Below are 20596 nucleotides of genomic sequence, written 5' to 3'. Positions count from 1 at the left end.
TTGATACTTTTTCTCTTGTAAATGGTTTTCTTAACATTCTTCGCGTCTGTCATAGCTTTTATATACGAAGCTTATGATTGTTTATGTTTGATTCGACTTGGTCGCGATAAACAACATACCTGCAGCAAAAACAAGTGCAGCTAAAATGTGTAGAATATTTACTCAATTCATCCGGCTTAGTGCATTCGGTAGGAGGTAAGAGAGTAACATCTGTTCACAGATACTACAGGGATGATTACCTTAAAACATTTCTTATAGACATTTTTCAGCACAGTCTGGTAGTCAGCAAAGGCCTCTAGTGTTGGGCATCGAAACGAGTTGTGATGATACCGGAGCCGCTTTGGTTACCGGCAACGGAACAGTGCTGGGAGAATACATTCATTCACAGCAAAGCAGTCACTTAAGGTAATACTGTTACAGCTTTTGAAAGTGTCTACATCGCAGAAATACTTTTCCAGGTTTGGTGGAATTATACCACCTGTAGCGCAAGATATCCACCGCGCAAACATTGAAAACGTTGTGCAAAAAACGTTCCAACAAGCAAACTTATCTCCGAACGATATTGATGCAGTCGCAGTCACGAATCGCCCAGGTCAGTGCTTAAATGAAAACGTTATTCTTCTACCATGTACAGTATTAATTCCGTTTATTTAGGACTGCCACTTAGTTTGATAGTGGGTATGCGATACGCAAAACATGTCGCCCGTACATACGACAAACCTTTGATTCCGATACACCACATGCAAGCGCATGCTTTGATGGCGCGTATGAACTCTCCCATACCGTTTCCCTTCCTCTGCCTTCTTGTGAGCGGTGGACATTCGTTGTTGGTGTTTATTGAAAGTACGGCAAAGTTTCGATTATTGGGCGAAACGCTGGACGATGCGCCCGGGGAAGCGCTGGACAAAATTGCTCGCCGTTTGAAGTTACGAAACATCGCCAAATATGCACAAATGTCTGGTGGACAGGCTATTGAAGTCGCCGCTCAAGCTGCCTCAAGTAACACTTCGGCCTACGAATTTCCATTACCACTGTCAAAGTATCGCGATTGCCAATTCAGCTTTGCTGGATTGAAAAACACAGCTACGAGACATATCCTGGAACGGGAAGCGACCCTGAGTGAGTTACCTACGCCAAATCTCAGGTTCCTATCGATTAAAATAATCTCATTTGTTTTGCTCTCAAGATCTTGCACCTGACGCGTTGCTACCGGACTACGAGGACTTTTGTGCGTGCTTCCTAAAAGGAGTCACACGCCACATGCTTCACCGCACACAGCGAGCCATAGAATACTGCGAACGGCGCAATTTATTCGGCAATGGCAGTACACAACGGAGCTTGGTCATTTCTGGTGGAGTTGCTTGCAATGATGTCATTTTCAGTGCCTTGAGCCGTATGGCAGAACAGTTCGGGTACAGTACGTACAGACCGCCAAAGAAACTTTGCACCGACAATGGTACAATGATAGCGTGGAATGGTGTTGAAAAACTTCTCGCCTCGGATACTGGTGAAATGAGCAAGAACTATGAAACGGTCGATATTAGTGGCAAATGTCCGATAGGCGAAAGCTTGATAGACGATGTGAAGGAAGCGAATTTGGCGTGCAAGTGGGTTAAAGTCGATATATTACCCACAAAGGAAGAACCGACGCGTAGCTAACGAAAATGCCAAAAAAGATTGCTTAAGATAAAGTTGTACGAATAGAATGGAAAATAGAACAAAAATCCACAGTAAAGAGCTCATTTAATGCACATTTAATTTTAAACTACATTCGAAGCGGCTTCGGCTCGCTATAGTTTCGCTTTATCCGGGCCAACTGCTCGAATACAATTTCCTCGCGTTGTTTCGTTCAAAGTGAATAGTTTTTCGTTTAAAATATACGTTTTGGTTAATTAAATGTAGCTTAACTAATTTCAAATTTTAAGTGATCTCCACCATGTGTGTACATTTCCAGGATGCGTCCTGTGTATTTTTAAATTTTAATTTCACCTTAATTCTACAGCAGCATCATCAGCTCACTAGCAGGTTCAAGCAGTTTGGCTTGTTCCAAAAGCCTTTGCTTGATTTATATTTAAATAATTGAATTTTTTTTTCTAAAATGTTCCTCTAAGATGCCTCTCAAACTTGCGATCGCATGCATGAAGTTCGGTTTTGCCCTCTCCGCGATCGCTTACAACGTAAATCAATCTACCTAGGTACCTCCAATGAATATAAACACGGGTTGTATTTCGAGCAGCAACCAACACAATCAAGCGAGCATAGATGCGTCCGTGTTGGTTTATGTTATGGCGAGTTGCCGCACTGGTATTGGTGTTGGCCGGGTAACCAGAGGCTGGGAGCCAGCAAAAGTTGCCTTCGATCGATTCTCACAAACCCGTATCGCCCTTACGATCAAACAGGTGAACAAATCCGAAGAGTACGGTCATCACAGGTAGTGCGATCTGGCTTGGTCGCCACGACCCTTTCCGGTGACGTATGTAGATAAAGGAGTGCATGGTGACCAAAAAAAAAGTTTAGTGACGAACAAATCGCGCTGAAAATAGCCCATTTTTCCGTGTCGTGAAGCGTGGTGGTGCACGATCAAGCAGCTATAGCTTTGGAAAGGTGTTTCAGTCAACTTTTCCCTGTGCTGTGTACATTGGCCTGCAGAGTGGTGATGTGTGAATAGTTCGTTAGCGAGCGATAGATAAAAGCAAAATAAAAAGTTATGATTCACAGCAGTGGCTACGATATTTGTGCCTGTGGCAGAGTCGAATCTCTTGTGCGCACCGTGCTGTAGAGAGGATTTACATCGATCGGAGTGGCGCGGCGAGTTTGCTGCGCAGCGCCTTGCGGTCAAACTAAATGTGCTACGTATGCAGTTTCTCGCGCGTTTGTGTGCTGCCCGGTACGCTCGGTGAAACGAAGCCAGAAAGGCGTACGGGCGTACAGTGAAATCGGGGGTGAGAACGACACCGACACCGAAAACAGAATACTACCTCTTCGTTCGTCGCCAAGTGTCTTCGTGAAGAATTTTCGTGTGTGCAAAGTAGCGGTAGCTGAAGCAGCGAGCGAAGAAGTTTCCGAGTTTGACGACCTAGTACCGCACCCCCTTCGGAAGAAAGTTGGCGGATTCGGCAATCCGCCCTGACATGCCGTACATGTGAGTGTCGCTAACTGTACTGGAGATTGTTTGTGTGTGCGTCTATGTGCTTTTCTTCGAGATTAATTTTACTGACCTGTTATCAAAATGTATGCGCAACGGGAATAGGTTCGAGGATACCTTCCAAAAGCCCTACACAGAAGGTTCTCGATCGTACGATCCTCTGCAAGACTGAAGCTAAACATCGGACACTATTTCGCCAATTGCAAACAGTATGATCTAATGGGCCAGAAAACAAGGAGTGGAAATTGTACAGATTCTCCCAGGGACCCACCCCCAGCAGGAGGATCGGAACCCAAAACAAGTGACGTGACAAATTCTTGTATAATCTCCCTTCTCCAGCACACCTATACACTCACATGCATCCCAGCGCTTAACGGGGGCTGAAACGGTATGCATGATGTTGCCCCTATGCTGCGCTCCCTCTCTCGCCCTCTGGTGTCTTTCCCGACCGATCACACGATCTTTCCCATCGCTCCGTTGCTCTGCGCTGCTGCTTGTCTTGTGTGCGTGTGTACACACGTACACACGTATATAGAAAGAAGAGAGCCCAACTATCGGGGGGGAGTTGCAGAGAGAGAGATTGCCTAGTGACTAGTAAAAGTAGAAGAAACAGAAGAAGGCGAAGAAGCAGTATAAGACACAGAAAACAACGATCGATGTAAGCGGCACACCCAGCATCCTAACCCAAACCCACCACGCACCACCGTACAGCCAACAGCGAAACACATATAAACAGAATGGAATTCCATTGAAGAAATTGTTTCGTGTCTTGTGCCACTTTTGCGCCACTACTGGCCGCCCATCACGTTGGGGTGGTGGCAGTGGTGGTGTTGTGTGTGTGTTTGCCTGTCCGTTGCGCGGTTGGCAGGAATGTTGCCGGATCGGTTGATGCGCACACGCCAGCGTGCGAGCGGAGAACGGGTAAAGGAAGCTTTCGAACGTGAACGTTTGATAGTAGTGAGTGCGTCACCGATATGAGCGTTTGAGTAATATCCTTTTACTGCGACGATCGAGCTGATTGGGCAAGCCCTTTCGTATTAGTGCCCTATACAACGCCCCATCGAAATCAAACGCCCCTCCAACAGCTCAGGGGGGCATTGGTGGCCTGTTTCCCTTTTCCCCCTATGTGCCTGTGCCTGTGCTTGTGTGTGTGTGTGTGTGTGTGTGTGCCGAATTTGTCACTCGTGAACGACGCACAAACAGGCGAACAAACGTGTTATCCGCACACACAGAGTCCCGCATGCCGATCCGCCCGATCGTTTGATTTCTACACCGCGTCGCAATCATTAGACTTGCGCGATGGTGTCAGCGACGAACCTCGCGCACGGCAGGCAGCGAGCGCGCGCGCACCCTATATTTTGTCGTGCACGCAAATCGGCTCGCCTGCAAGGACCAGAACAGGGTAGGCGCAGCACACAAACGGGTTGGCACAGTTTTGCGTTTGGCAATCGTAGTTGCTGGGCCGCTCGGTGGTGGCACGCCATAAATTAAGCCGTCATAAAATATGTGCACCTTAAATGGGACGAAGCGGTGAGCGTTTGTTTGCAGAACGAATATTCTTACGAAATGGAGGTTTTATTGCTCAAGAGAATTCATTGGAAAGATTCATCGCCAGCGCGTCTTGAAGGGAAGTAAAACCACCGAATTCATGTATAGTTTTATTTACTGGCATGTAAAAGGTAACCGATACTACTCCTTGTTTTAGTCATCACAACTAGTCTATTTGAGACAGTTCGATGGTAGATATGGGGCGCCGGTCTCCACTAAGCCGAACAGGAGATCGAATCCCTTCCGGGGAGCGCAGGACTGACGATTCGCCCAGCTGCGTGTAAAATCAACTCAAACGAAACCCCATAATTGACAGCCCGATTTCTTGCGAGGTTTGAAAGAGAACAGATATCTCTGCTAAGTTAAGTAGGGCCTGAATTTCAATTTTCCCCCAACAGAATGCTCCATTCCATTGTATGTTTGCAACTCTCCACTACAGGATTGCAATATTAAGCTATCCAGTTGAAACATTCCACCGAGTGATTTAAACCCCTGTACACTTTAAATCATAAAGCAAACAGGAAGTTGGCTTCCATCTTTGGTAAACTTTTCCTCGAAATCGTACCTCACACACAGCATCGATGTTAGTAGAAAGCCCTCACCCTCAAAGTGATGTCAATCAGTGTACGATCGTGTACGATCGTGCGTTTGCTGCTTAAGTTCCTTGCCGATTTCACGACTACCCAAGAAAAGCAAGAAGCCGTCCGGCCATCTTGTTATCACCGTCGAACACGTGCTCGGTTTGGTGAAATCCTAAGCACCTTCTTCGAGCACTTTCTTCGCCATACCCATGCTGGAAAAAGATCAATATGCAAATACCTACATTCGCTGCTCGCCGTTCGCACCGTCTGTGTGCGAGTGGTTAAACACACACGGTTGACCTAGACCGTGGCGAAAGTTCCCGGTGCTGTTTTACCTTGGCCACCCCACCACACCAGACCACACGTACACAAGGATCGTGGAAACGGGAAATGCGCGGCGTGACACAAAACGTAGCGTAGCAGGCGCACGATAAGAAACGATGCCACCGCACAGTTTATCACTTGTACGATGTGACGATCGCGCATACAAAATGGACGAACAATAATAAGCATCCCGTTCCCGATGTTCCGCAGGTGGCTCTCCTGACCAGGCAACCACTTGCCATGTGGCATATGTTGCCACGCCAAGTACCACACGTACTTCGTTTCGAATGGCCTTTATTTCCTTCCCGGCTGTGATGTTGTGTGCGCTTTTAGAAATCACAGCCAGGTCCCAAATTTTGGACAAAGCCTTCATATGGGGAGGGAAAAAGGGCACAGCCGCACGACGCGTCGGTATGCAGGCATTTCTATGCAAATGAAAACAAACGTGACCGTGTGGACACTTTCTCTTTGTGTGTGACACACGGCTGAGGCTGATCGAAGCCACTCCCCGCACCCCAAACTCCGCCCCAAAACCAAACTCGCCCCGGGTGTAAGCCGCCGAACGGACGAGATGCCTTCGACGTTGAGATTCGATGGTTCCGGTTTTTACGGTTGGTTCCTCGTCTTTCTCCCCTCTTGTCTCGTCGTCTGCCTGGCGCACAGGTGCGCGCCACTATCGAGCACCGCGCCCATTCGTGCGTCACGGCCAAGGTTTTAATTGGAACGGGGCGGAAGGAATGTTATGCATTTTTGGGGGTATTCTGCTTCATTTTTTTACGTTGCTTGCTGCTGCCTCGTTATTGTTCGGACCTTTTCATGGTGTACCGTTCGTAGCGTTTTCCATCCGCGCCGCGTTACGTCCTTGAACTCACACACAATAGCCGCACACAGGTGTCGGCGAAACTGAAATGGAGCACCAACAGGCAGCCATATAGTTTTGTTGATCGCTCCGAAAGATACACGGACGCGGATAAAGCGCCAATGTGGCACACATAAGCTGCAATGTTTGTCAATTGGTGTGGGGCATGTCGTAAAAACGTTTTGCTTTTAGCGATTTAACATTGAGCGTTTCCCGGTTGTGGTTGAAGGTGTACCCTAGGGGGTTTTTATGGTGTGCGATCGATCGGCAGTGATCGATTTGATCCGTCGAATGTCATGCGAGTGGGCGACAGGTCCTAAGTGTGCTTGTCGTGATCGTGTCCCCGCAGTGAGGACTGCTCATCCTGCTAGTTGATATGAACAAGCCTTGTAATGGCAGGGGTGATCATGATCTACAAGGGTCGTTAAGACCAGCAAGAATAATGTAATCGAACTATCATTACATATTTAGGAATATTGCTCTTTATTCCTAACAAAATCCATTTTCAGGAGTCAATTTACAAATTACAAAAAATAATGATAAATTGAAACATTTTTTCAATTAGATTGACAGTTTTGTAATTGACAGCTACTGTCTGCCAAACGCTATCAAAGTGCCAATACTCGAACAAAAATCAAAATAATTATGATAATAAAATGTTACAAAACGCACAATGACTGTGGTGGGGTAGTAAGCAAGGTAATAAAACACTTTTGTTTCGTACATGTTTTATTAATCAGCGCAACTATTAGAAGTTATCTAATTACCGTCTTCGAATACGGTTCCGTTTCCTCTTGGCTTGCCAACCCTCCCCGTCCCATATATCTTCACAGCCCGTTGCCCACCCTAACAAGCCGAGACCTTTAACCGACGGTGGTGGTTTTCGGGTGCCACCGGCCGTAGTCACAGTTAGATAAGTTCAGCACGCGCGCGCCCCATCGGTTATTATCAAACAATAAAACCGTAATTGTGGACACTGGATCTGCATCTGTCCCGCGCGCATTTAATTCAATTAGTGTTAACAACGTTGCCAAATGCTTTCACCCCCGGAGCTGAAGCTAAACAATCGCCTGTTTCCCTCTACAATTTCCTCTCAACTTCGCGCCCTTGCATGGTTGCTGTTCCCAGCCTCAAATCCCCCTACAAAACCCCTTAAATTCCGTACACGGAAATGGATTTGAACAACTCACAAAAAAAAGAAGAAATAACAAACTGATTGTTTTCCGTTCCTAAAATGTAAAGATCTAGATTACGAAAGTTTCTCCTGCTTTTCCGCGTACTCAAACCACGGTCGCCGAAGCCGATAACTGAACCATCGATTGGTACGAACGATAGTTTCACCAAACAAAATCGTTGATCAATTTGCACTTCTTCTCGCTCCCCCTCCCCCTCCCCCCCAACCCTTAGTGGACTGGCCTCATTAACGGGTTTGCCTTTGCTGGCATCGACGAGCTGGCCTTTTCCACGAATTGTGTGATGTTCGGTGGTGGGCTAGAGACTCACACTCAGGCTCATCTGCTTATCGACTGTACCGGCGTATTCATGCGATTGGACGATTAGCATGCGCGCGTAGTGCTTCAGCAGTGGTGGAGAAAGAAAAAAAAAAAGAGGAGCTAATATCTCAATCAATTAGACGATGGTTAGCCTAACCGTGTACCGAGTGTTTAGTGCATGATTTCTTTTAGTTGGTCAACCTGCATTAAAGCGTTCAGTGCTCGTAGTTAGTGAATACAAAATTGAAACACAAGTTGGAATATGTAAGTCATCATTTGCATGTAGCGGGGTTTTTCTTTCGATCATTTGGAGTTTTTGGATAGCGCAATGTATGAACATGCACACGATCAGTCGAGACATGCAAATGTAATGCAAAGTGAATTGAGCATTTTTTAAACAAATAAATTGTTTGCGCTGTTTTCTCCATTATAACTGCATTAATCGATGCATCTGCTGGTACTTGCAAAACTGCGATTTTGTGGTTAAATCTATACACATTAAGCCGCGCCTTCACACACCAGGATCTGGGGTTAGTTCCCGTTCGGACCGACTACCCGTAGTGCGTACTGACTATCCAGCTATGGGTAAAGTCAAGTCAAGCCAAGAAAAGCCGGAATTACTTGCCGAGACCTTACAAGGAAGAAGAAGAGAGTCCGATTTCTTTTACATCAAACTTTTTTCGTGTAGAGTGGAATTGTGATCATTATTTCTGAAGATTCGTTCGACAAGGAAACAATATTGAAGCATCTTCATTTTCATATTGGGCACAGATCACGAGGTCTTGGCCAGCCATTTGTGGCCTTCTATTCAAAAGACAAAGTTCTATTTCAAGTGAGGGTCTCCATTGCGCGAGGACCTTATTCGGATAGTTGGTTTCCAAGTATTCCGTAAGCCATGCGCGATGTCCTGAACGTAGGGAGGGTCTTATTCGTTTATTCGTCTATTTTACTAGTGTGCTCAGCACTTCAGGCAATTTTGGCTAGCTTGTGGGTATCTCGGAGCTTGGAGATACTTGAGGGATGTGTTGGAGCTCGGAGATTTATGTTCATGCCTTGTCAGTTAAATGCTGCAGTCGATGCAACTATGTCTGTGATTCCTCGTTCTTATGAATAAAAAATGTTCAATAGCAGCAATAAGGTTCACTCTCAGGATTGGACTTCCCACATAAGTTTCTTGATAAGTGCTGCTTAAGAAAGGACGATCCGTATGGGGTTTAGTGCGGATCCCTTCGTGCTACCAAGTGACACCATTATCACTATGCCAGCGGACTGCTTCTGAAATTTGTCTCATGATATCGAAATAAATTTTCGATCAGATATACCAAAATCGGCGGACACTACGGCGTCAAGCCGTCATATTTAAAATAAAAATAAATATTCCAATCTTATTTGAAACAAATATTTCAAGACAGCCAACCGACCGAGCCAGTGTCCAGACTAGGGTAGCACAGGATATGAAGACTATCAGGACGATCGTTTGCTTATCGCTCCGACCGCCAAACTGAACGGATGCAATAAAGTCAAGCTACTGTTGAACCGACATGCAACACATCTTTCCATAGTTAACAATTATGATCCTAATCTTATTCTTTGGCACTACAACCTCGAAAGGTCACGGTTTGTCATTTCTGACTTTTTGTAGCTTGATTTTACCCGTAGCAGGATAGTTAGTCCAGCGTACGGGGGAGACTGGATCTGGATGGAATTTGGTCCCCGGTTCAGCCGTGTGAAGTTCGGTGCCGCTATCGGCCCTGCCACCGGACTGCCACCATGATTCTAAAGATCAACTTAAAATCTTTAATATTTATTGCTTTGTAATATAACTTACACTTCCAGCAACACGGCCGAACCATTCCTTTTCATAGGGGATTAGGGAAATATACTTTATTGGTCTTTTATGTATGTTTCATGTGTAGTGAAGACATTTGATGATGATACGCGGATTTTTGTATCGTTTATCAAACAATGCGCTTATTTTAATTTAAACTGAACTACACATTGGGGCGTTCTGGTGGCCTAGGCGATAGCGGAACATTGCTAGAATCACTCATCTTTTGGAAGGCGATATTTTGGCCCCGAGCGCCTGTAAGCAACCATATCTGATGCTCGAATGCCGTTAAAAACCGCGGAAGGATCGTCACGCTTTGTGTTTGCAAAAATGTAATGATGCGTTTTCCGTTTTCTTTGGCACAACAACCTCAGGAACTGGTCGTCTGTCATTTCTGGCTTTCTCGACTTAATTTACGCGTTAATGGGTAAACAGTCGGACAGACGTGACGATGATGTTGCGAACGGAATTTAAAACAGCACCCAGTATGTCATTGGGGCGCATAAAACTTAGCAAAATGACCAAAAACAAACTTATAGGGCGTGAAATAGTCTTCGAGAAAACTAAGTGCTCGTTAGGTTTCTTTTTCTCGACTTAACCGACCTGATAGGTGAGCTCATGCCGTCCATCTAATGGATCACTAGCATTATTTATACCACGTCGGTCCTCGCTGTGGGGAACGGCCCAGCTGAGATTTTAACCCTAATCTTGCCGTTTGAAGACTAGTGCTGTTAATGACCCCAAAATCAGACCTCACTCCTTAGTAAATCACTTAGTATTGTGAAAAATGTTCGAACAGAAGAGTAAATTAAAAATTGATATAATTTTCTGGTATTTATTACGATAAAATCTTGCTGTGGACTGGATAATTGGAAGCACTGTTCTCGAGATTAACAGCAAGTAAGCCTGTCTGTATTAGACCAATAAAACACGTTCTAGAAATCTTTGTACAAAAGCTCATGTTGTACTCTAGACATGATGTGAATGTTATCTAACCTTTGCCTCGTCCTTCTACGATCCGCAGGGTCCGCCTAACCTAGTGACATCGAAATACGCAACAGAAAAGGAATACAACTACAACCGTCACCATGGATTGGTCTACGGGCGATCTGGTGTGGTTCGATCCGGGCCTCGGCCATCCGCTGCCGGGCGAGATTCAAGAAGTTCATCGTGCCGCTCAGATGATCATCGTGCAGGCACTTATCAACGGCAAGGTAGGTATTTTCCAACGCGCGCCATTAACCATGCAATTTGGATGGGAGCAGCAGAGAGCAGGAACAAGAAGAAAAAGCTAAACTCACACGCATCAACGGGGTCCATGTATCGGCGACGCTAGCCTAGCCACCGGTGAGCAACACCTCATGAAACTTGCAACAGATGAAATGAAATGAAGAAGAAAAAAAAATGCTGAGCGTGCACCGTGAGCCAAATGCAGATTTTTGAGCCGCAATTGGGTGAATGTGGCGCTCGTACGTACTCACGCACTCAGCACGAGATATAACACTTCTGTTTTTCTTCTGAACCTTTCGTGAGCCTCCATTTGCCAACGGATCGGTGTGGCTGAGCTTCGTTCATTCGTTCGCGCGAGTTTGTTGTTTTGCTCGTGGTAATGCAAAAAAAAAGCTACTGCAATTGCACCTACCGAGCTTTCGTGCGGCTGCTGGTCAAACTAGTTTCTAACGCGTGAGCAACTTTTCCACCCGATCAATCGGTGTTCGGGTTTTCTTTGATGGTACGAAAAAGAGCATGCTTTTTTGCACTCTCCGATCTCGGGGCTCACGAACGGAAGGAAAATGCATGCGATCGAGAGGTGGCGATCGTTGCAGCTGCTATCGGTCGCTGGCGCTGCTCGCCCGAGCTGCAGTTGCACTAGTAACATTATCACGAACGAAAGCAAAAGTGAGTGCGGTGCGCGGTGCGTGTACTTGACCTCGGCGGGCACGGCTTAGAAAAGGTCCCAAAAAGCTTTGTTGTTAAAGCTGGTGCTGCCTTATCAGCAATTTTGTGGAACCTTCCCCTTGGACGAACTGGAGCCGGAAGAAGATTCCGTTCCGCTTCGGTTCCGGTCGGTTCTGAATGCGGACGGTTAGCTTCCATCTGGAACCATGGCAAAAAGGCGGTACACCCTCGCCGAGTCAGTCGCTGTCACTGTTGCCGCAACGAATAAAGCGCCGCCAGCGGCGCATGGAAACGGTCAGTGAACTTTCTCCCGGCGAGGAAAAAGAAAGTCTCGTCAAGCAACCGGCCAGAACCAGGAGGCCGCCACGCAACAAGCTGCAGCCGGACGACGTGCCTCCCGATGTATGGACCATCGCATCGCGATGTAGTGACCCTAGAGCGTGACTTGGGACCCGAGCTGTTCCGAGTTTGAACGGTGTAGAGAAAATGTGAGTTCACTGAGGTTCTGTTTCGTATACTTCCAGCCGCAAACGTTCACCCTCGGGCCGAATGAGGGAAACATACGTGCCCGGCAGGATTTGGGCAAGACGGGCGTGGAGGACATGACCCAGCTGGAGGACCTGCACGAGGCCTCGTTGCTGTGGAACCTGAAGCTACGCTATGACAACGGGCTGATCTACACGAACGCGGGCAGCATTCTGATCGCTATCAATCCGTACAAAATGTTTCCCGAGTCGTACGGCATCGAGATGGCCAAACTGTACTCGGGACGTCCGCTCGGAACGCTGCCACCGCATCTGTTCGCGATCGGGTCGGCGGCACACGCCGCCCTACCATCGTCCCAGGTCGTCGTCATATCGGGCGAATCGGGCTCGGGCAAGACGGAATCGACCAAGCTGGTGATGCAATATCTAGCGGCGGTCGTCCCGGGCGGTGGGTCGGCCTCCACCGTCATCACCGAGCAGATTCTCGAGGCGGCTCCACTGCTGGAAGCGTTCGGCAATGCGCGTACCGTGCGCAACGACAACAGTTCCCGCTTTGGCAAGTATCTGGAGGTATACTTCAAGTCGGGAGCGATCATCGGTGCCAAGATTACACAGTATCTGCTGGAAAAGTCGCGCATAGTCACACAGGCAGCCGGAGAGCGAAACTACCACGTGTTCTACGAGCTGCTCGGTGGTTTGTCGGAGCAGGAGCGCATGAAGTACGGACTGCTGGAGGCGGACAAGTACTTCTACCTTAACCAGGGCGGGTCGGACTGTGCTCCCGGGCGAATGGATTGGGCTTCGCTTCAGAGTGCAATGCAGGTGCTCGGCGTGACCGACATCGAGCGGGAAGGTATCGTGAAGGTGTTGGCCTCTGTACTGCATCTCGGCAATGTGTACTTCCACCGGCGCCAGCTACGACACGGGCAGGAGGGCGTCGAGATTGGTTCGGACGCCGAAATCAAGTGGGCCGCCCACCTGCTGCAGTTGCCATCCGAGGGCATCCTGAAGTCGTTGACCTCACGCATCACCGAAACGCGCTCCGAGCGTCTGTATACACCGCTCGGCATCGACCAGGCGTTGGATGCACGAGATGCTCTGGCAAAGGCGCTTTACTCAGGGCTTTTTAATTGGTACGTACCAGCCATAGTCGCTCAGTTTTGGAGCGAAATTAGGGAGCTAATAACCCATATTCCAATCTATCTCCACAGGTTTGTACTGCGAATCAACTCGATCGTACATCGTGGCGGCACACACGATGCGCAACGCTTATCTATTCTGGACATCTTCGGGTTTGAAGATTTGGCCGAGAATTCGTTCGAACAGCTGTGTATCAACTATGCCAACGAAAGTCTGCAGCTGTACTTCAACAAGCACGTGTTCAAGCTCGAACAGGCCGAGTACGCACGTGAGCGGCTGGAATGGACCAACCTGGAGTGGGAGGACAATCTGCCGGTGATCCATCTGCTGGCCAAGAAGCCCGTCGGCATCTTCCATCTGCTGGACGACGAGTCCAACTTTCCGCGGGCGAATGATTCCAGTTTTCTCGAGAAGTGCCACTACAACCATGCTCTGAACGAGCTGTACTCGCGTCCGAGAGTCGGTGCCCAGGAGTTTGGCATCACGCACTATGCCGGTCAGGTGTGGTATTGCGTGGACGGCTTCCTGGAGAAGAATCGCGACGCACTGCGCATGGACGTGATAGAGCTGCTGAGCTCCAGCACGGAACCACTGGTCGGTGAGATGACGAAGCAGCTGCGCGCTCAGCGGGATGTCGGCAAAACGCTGCCCAAAGGCTCCAATGGGCGATTTGTCACCATGAAGCCACGCACACCAACAGTGGCGGCCAGATTTTCCGACTCCCTGCAGCAGTTGCTGCAGTCGATGGCGAAATGCAATCCCTGGTTCGTTCGATGCGTTAAACCGAACAATGATAAGCAGGCCCTGCGCATGGACATGCCCTGTGTGCTGCAGCAGCTGCGTTATCTCGGCATGCTGGACACCATCAAAATCCGCCAGTCCGGGTATCCGGTGCGTCTGCGGTTCCAACATTTCGTCGAGCGCTACCGACATCTGATGAAAACGCCTCTACCGAAAGGGACGCCTTACAGAGAGTTGTGCCGCTTCGTGCTGGACGAGCTGCCGGGCACAAACACGGAAGGTCCCGACTTCCAACTGGGGGCGACCCGCGTTTTCCTGCGCGAGGCGCTTCACCGAACCCTGGAGGCGAGTCGTGCCGATCGATTACGGCTAGCCGCGGTAACCATTCAGCGAAACGTCCGTGGCATGCTTGCTCGTAAGAAGGTTCAGCGGGAAGTCCGTGGAGCCGTTACCATACAGCGTTACTGGCGCGGATATCGTGATCGCAATCGCTATCTCACTGTAAAGAACGGTGTGACCAAGTATCAGGCCCTGTTCAAGGGACACATGCAGCGCAAGCGATACGCCAAGCTGAAGAACGAACTGAAACGGCGCCGTGAGGCGGAACGGCTGAAGAAGGAGCGTACGGCGCAGCGACTGGCCAAGGAGCAGGTGGAACGCGGATCGGCCGTCCCGCTGGACATCCCGGCCGAGTTGGCGTTCATCTTTTCCAAATCGGAGAATTACAGCGGCCAACAGAGCGACCGCAATCTGGTGAAGGTGGTCGGCACCGTTCCGGGACCACCGTCTGCTGCCGATCTGCCGCCCGATCTTGATCAGTTTGCTTTCGGCAAGTTCAGCTCGGTGTACTGCAACGGTGTTAAGCTGGCCCCGCGTCGAGACATCATAACCGCACCCTTCCTGTCGCGTGCTGCGGCCCGCGATCAAGACTTTAAGGATGCGATCGCCATTTTTAAACTGATAATACGTTGGACGACGGATGCCACGATGGACGCAAATCGTGAGAAAATCTTGGCCGACTACATCGTACACAAGGGACTGTCATCGCGCGGTCTGCGTGACGAAATATTGGTGCAAATTTGCAACCAGGTGTATCGGGCCGATGAGGCAACAGCGGAGAAGCTGTGGACGTTGATGTCGCACTGTCTTTCTGCTTTCCAGCCCGGCTCTGCATTCAGCAAGTATTTGATCAAGTTTATCGTGGACAACGCACCGCCCAACACGAAGGAACAGATCCTGAAGAAGTTGCTACGGAATGCCAATGCTGGCCAGACTAATCCTTGCCGGCTATTCCCGCCATCTTGGCTCGAATGGCGTGCATCGTCCCGCCTCGCCGATACAGCACTTGGGCTAAATTTGCCCGACAATAGCGTCCAGACGGTGGCTGTCGATTCGTGGACCACGTGCGAAGAAGCAGCAGCATTAGCAATCTCCTCGTTCGGCATACCAAACCTTGGCTGGACGGTGGTGATCGACGAATCGGACCAGATGACCGATTCTTGTGGACTTGATTTTGTGCTGGACCTGGTGGCGGAGAAGGAATTGCCGCCCGCGTTCCCGGCCGTACGTAGTGACATACTGCGCTGTGGTAGAAAACAGCCACCGAACGCAGCACCAAGCAGTGGACCCAACGATTCGTCCATCGAGCCTAGCAGCCCTAAACGTCCACAGGTTCCGCCACCCGAGCCTCCGTCTATGAAGCGCAGCTCGCATGAGATACAGTTGGTACCGGTCGCTATCGGAAGCAGCGGCAAGAAGCACGAACCGGCGGAGTACAGTAACTCACGCCACATGGAATCCACCAGTGCCGGTCGCAAGACGTCACATGATGTGTCGCTGTCGCGGCATAAGCTACGCGAGGAGCGTGCCTTTTACGAGGACAAGAGTCGATCGCGATCGTTAGACGATCTACTTGCCGGTGAGCCGGACGAGGCGATGATTTCGCCCGATGCTGACGAGCCGGAGAGCTCATTGACGCTGACGTTGGCCGAAAACAGAATTGGCAACAAGTATCGCTCGGTGGACACAATAGCACCGCTGAAGGAGCAACATCCGCGCTTCGTCAAGTCACAGTACGCCGGGAAGCGCACAGCCGGTTCGCACTCGCTGAAGTACGCCGAGAAGTCGGAGTTTAGCGTTCGCTCGTCAGCCATGTCGGATACGAGCGAAGCACCTTCGCTGGCAAGTCACGTGCGGCGGGTACGTGTGCCCTCGCAGGCGTCCGATGTCGACCAGTTCCTGGACGATCTGTTCAGCCCAGTGCTGGATGGGTCTCTGGACGAGCTCTCGGATGCACGCTCACTGGCGGCCAGTATCAGAGGGGGTACTCAATTCGTAGCCGAACTACTCGCTACGGTACGTACCGACAGCTCGCTGACCGATCTGGAACAAAGCGAAGTGCTCTCAATCGCCACAAAAGGTGGAACTACACACCAAGCGAAGAACACCAGCTCGAACGGTTTCACGCCGAACGCTCCGAATCCGATCGCGCCTCTCACACCATCCAACTCCAGCTCGCTGCTAATGATGGGCTCAGTCAGTCCAGACGTTGTGATGCCAGTATTTACCATCCCACCGGGCGTCGACAGTACCGCCTATCAGCAGCAGATGCAACGAGCCTTCCTGCAGTCCGCGATGGCACAGAACATCCAGATCCAGCAGCAGCTGATGGCACAGAATCAGGCCCTGCAAACATTGCTGACCCAGCAGGATGGAGCCGGACCGTCCTCTTCCTCTCCACCTGCAGGAGCAATCTCACCGAAACATGGTGCCGCAACCGGCTCACCGACCTCGGTGCAACACTCGCCTATTAGGAAAATGAGCGCTAAAGCTGTTTCTCGCATGGATTCCGTCGATCGACCGGGACAGTCGACATCGTCATCGTTTTCGGACATGTTGCGCAACCGCAAGGACTCGTCCTCATCCAACCTGATACCACCGCCACCACCTCCACCGCTTCCGCCGCCGTTGGAGATGAAGGACCCGTTCGAGGTGCGTCCGTTCCTCGATCCTTACGGGCGGGCGAAAACCGTGCGTATCGGGAAATGGCGTTGGCCACCACCGCAGGGTGTGCCAGTGGGCAGCGAAACGGAGGAAAACTTCATTCAATTCAAAATGACGCGTCAGAGCAATCGTAAAACGACACCCCAGTCGCAGCACAGCAGCAACATGGACTCACCGATCGGATCGCCGAACGGTGTCGAATGGGAAGAGTTTGAGATCGATCAGAAGCTGCAGGAACAGGCGAATCGAGAAGGTGGCGAGGGTGCAAAGAGTTCAGGATCGGGTGGACAGCAGGGTGCCCGCATAGCGAAGCGTAGTTTCGACATCGGAGCGGACCGTCCCGCACCGAACAGTGTCGGCAAGCTGAAGCTAAGTAACGAAATGCGCCAGCGTTTGGAGCAAGTTACAGCCGGACACTCGGTACGTTCCTCCAGTGCCAAATCTGACCGGCCAGAGCGTACACCAGCCAAGCTGGAAGATACGCGCCGCATGATGTTGGAGCAACAGCTCGGTGGCCTGAATCCACCGGGCGGCACAAAATCGCCCAACGCGATGGGAGGCGAGTCACCCTCCGTGAAGACGCAGGTACAACGCATGGAAGCGAGCAAAAAGGGTGCTCCGGTTACAGCTTGGCCAACGGTAAGATTCATACAGCTAGACTAGCGGTTATGGAATGCGTCCTTCATAGATGATCGTTTCTTTCGAAACAGGTTCTGCCTCCAGCTCCACCGGGTCCAGCTCCTCCCCCACCGATTAGACCACCGACCTCGACTCCTCCGGCACCGCCACCACCAATCCACGGTAACATGATGGCCGCTCCGAACAACCATCAGAACCAGTCGGAAATTCCGTCGTTTGTGCAGCGCCAGGAGCGTGACACGTTCGGCGCCAAGGACAGTTTCATGGATTCGTGGGGTCGCGCCGAAGCCGCCAAGCTAGACTTGGTCTATGAAACAAGTATGTGTTAAACCTAGCATAATGTAAATGGGAGAAGTTCTATTAAAACGCTTTACTTCACTCGTTTTCTGTACAGGCTTCAAGAAAGAGATGATCATCGAACGTGAGCGTTCCCGCTCAAGATCACGATCGCGCGATCGCGAGAACTTCTCCGAGTCTGTCTGGGATCGGTCGGAAGTTGAAGGCCCATCGTCCACATCCAGCGATCCGCGAGATCGTGATCGTGACAAGGAACGAGAGGCGCGCGAACGCAACTACGAGCTCACCCAGCTACAGCGAGAGAAGGAAAGCAACAAGGTTTTCCACCCGTCCTCCTACACCAAGGACAAGCAACACCAGCAACATCAACATCAACATCAACATCAGCAGCAGCAGCAGCAGCAGCAATCGCAGTACCAACAGCAGTACCAGCAGCAGCAAAAGCAATACTCCGCCAACTCACCGGGCTCTGGCATTGCCACGTTCAAGACGCACATGGTACAGAAAAGCGTGCAGGAGCGCGAAAGGAAATCATCCGCAGCCACGACCAACGGTTCGGTGTACAGCGAGAAGCTGGACGATGGGGCAATGGCCGACCCGCCGGCCCCCGTAATGCCTGTCCAGATGAATCCCTCGCTGAAAGCACCGGCAGCGGCCTGCCTGACGTACAATCGCGTCACCTGGACGTTGCGCGTCCGCAAGGAAGTGTTCCGCCCCAGTGAAACCGTCACCGCACCGGCCGCTCTCGATCTGCTCTTCAACCAGATCACCTCGGACGTGTTCGGCGTGACGCCCTGCATGCGAATATCGCCGCAGGAGAAACGACTGGCGGTGAATCTGCTCAGCAGCCACGGCATCACCGCCAACGGCCATACGACAGCGAAGCAACACGTGCGAGCGATCGTCAAGCGCCACGTGCTCGATATGGCTCGCGGATGGCCACTCTACTTTGCCCGGCTGTTCGTCATGAATGGGTCACCATCGATTCAGGAGGGCACACTGCTGGCCGTCTCCCATATGGGCGTGTATCTGGCGAACAAGGAGCCGGAGTTTTTGGCGATCCAGCGCGCCATCCCGTTCGATGACATACAAAGTGTTACCACGCTGCCGCGACCCCTTACGCTGCAGCTGACGCTGAAAACGGGAGCTCGCATCGTGCTGCACGCTTCCAAGGCGAATGCGATCCAGATTATGGTACAATCGTACCTCGCCGAGTACCGACAGGTAGGTGGAATGTCTTTTTCGTTGTGAAATATTTGGCTTTTCGAGCTTTCGCTGGATGGAGGGGACCCCTAACGCCAAGATGGTTAGATTTGTTTTATACGGCCCCTTTTTGTTTGCCCGTAGAACACGTGGTTGTTGTGCAGGCCACGTTTGTTTGTATAAACATTGCAGGCTTGTTGGTTTCATTTTTACCTTTATCAACTGCTCCGTGGTGTGACATGCCTATTTGCTTGTTCATATATAGCAAATTCATTTTTTCTTAACTTGTCGTTCGAATGCATATAGCAGATGTTGCATCATCAAACAAGATAGTGTAAATGTGGCAAAATGGCGTGATTGTATTATGTAAATTACATATGAATTTATTATCACAACAAAACATACACTTCAACGTGTGAGACGAACCGCGCTCAGCTTGTGCAATTTTGTTTTGTTTTATATTATATGGTGAATGTGTTGTTATTTTTTCTTAAATATGTTTACTATACACATTTGATTTCATGTTTTTTGTTTCGAGGTTCCTGATCGTAATCATAATCGTATGCAGATTTATTGCATCAAATCCAATAGAAAATTGAGTCGTAAACGAACTTTATGCAAATCCATAAAAAAGAAAGCAACGAAGCTGCTTACATCTCAAGCTGCTCTGTAAAGTACGATGAACTTATGGAGTTATAAGCGCATCTTTTAAATGTTTGCTTAAATAAAACTGTAATCATTTAATGTTCCCTTAAAATCACAGTCATGGAAAAACCTCGTCCCCTTCAGTCCATATGGACGACATAAAAAGAGGTTACGGGCTGGGTCGTCATGGTAAACCCCAGAAACCGTGGCCAGTTTAATTCGCTAGATAATGGAGAATTTATTCTACAGTTCGGAGTTGGACTCTCAGTTATTCCACAAATAGGGATAATAATATTCTTCTGGCCATCTTCCTCTAGAATGTGACTAAGAAGATTTGGTCAGATTTGGGCAGAGTCAGTGGTTAAGAGGCGTATGCGAGTATTGTGACTATTCACAATTCCATACAGTCCCAGATTCTGTTATATGACTTCTGCTGTTATCAGTTCTGACTTTAAACCTAACTTAAGAGATGTCCCATGATCGATGACTTTGAAAGTATAATCTCCCATATGTACATTATCCCGATTATGATAGATATTTGTTAGTAGAAGCGATGGTGCAGCCAGCATCATTTTGTTTTTTGCCTCGTTAATATCCAACCCCAGTGGCGGGTCAAGGTCTTTGGAGGCCCCGAGCGGAAAGGCAATTGAGTTGGAGGGGCCTCAATAGTGACCCATTTGTGAGCAAGACCAACAGGATTTCCTTCACCGACGAGGCCCCAAGCATCCACTCCTTCCGCTGCTATGTTGATCCCCCAATGACCAAC

General features: G+C 49.6%; 2 protein-coding genes across 2 annotated transcripts in view; both read left to right on the top strand.

Annotated features, from left to right (window-relative positions):
* The first annotated feature begins 37 nt into the window (after positions 1–37).
* LOC118511965 (probable tRNA N6-adenosine threonylcarbamoyltransferase, mitochondrial) lies at positions 38–1753 on the top strand. The gene is made up of 5 exons (XM_036055697.1): positions 38–195; positions 259–405; positions 459–592; positions 655–1119; positions 1187–1753. Exons 1-5 carry the CDS (start codon positions 146–148, stop codon positions 1657–1659), a joined length of 1269 nt encoding a protein of 422 aa, XP_035911590.1. The 5' UTR covers positions 38–145; the 3' UTR covers positions 1660–1753.
* A 591-nt stretch (positions 1754–2344) lies between these two features.
* Positions 2345–20596, top strand: part of LOC118511934 (unconventional myosin-XV) — a 30720-nt gene continuing 12468 nt past the window's right edge. Inside the window, exons 1-6 of the mRNA XM_036055621.1 lie at positions 2345–3142; positions 10803–10992; positions 12202–13295; positions 13374–17685; positions 17757–18003; positions 18080–19206. Coding sequence (XP_035911514.1) covers positions 10867–10992; positions 12202–13295; positions 13374–17685; positions 17757–18003; positions 18080–19206 — 6906 coding nt within the window. The 5' untranslated portion in view covers positions 2345–3142; positions 10803–10866. The remainder of the gene's footprint in view (positions 3143–10802; positions 10993–12201; positions 13296–13373; positions 17686–17756; positions 18004–18079; positions 19207–20596) is intronic.

The sequence above is a fragment of the Anopheles stephensi genome, chromosome 3 (genome assembly GCF_013141755.1).
Source record: "Anopheles stephensi strain Indian chromosome 3, UCI_ANSTEP_V1.0, whole genome shotgun sequence".
NCBI lineage: Eukaryota > Metazoa > Arthropoda > Insecta > Diptera > Culicidae > Anopheles > Anopheles stephensi.
Note: the sequence above shows the minus strand (reverse complement) of the source record. Positions and strands in the feature narration are given on the sequence as shown.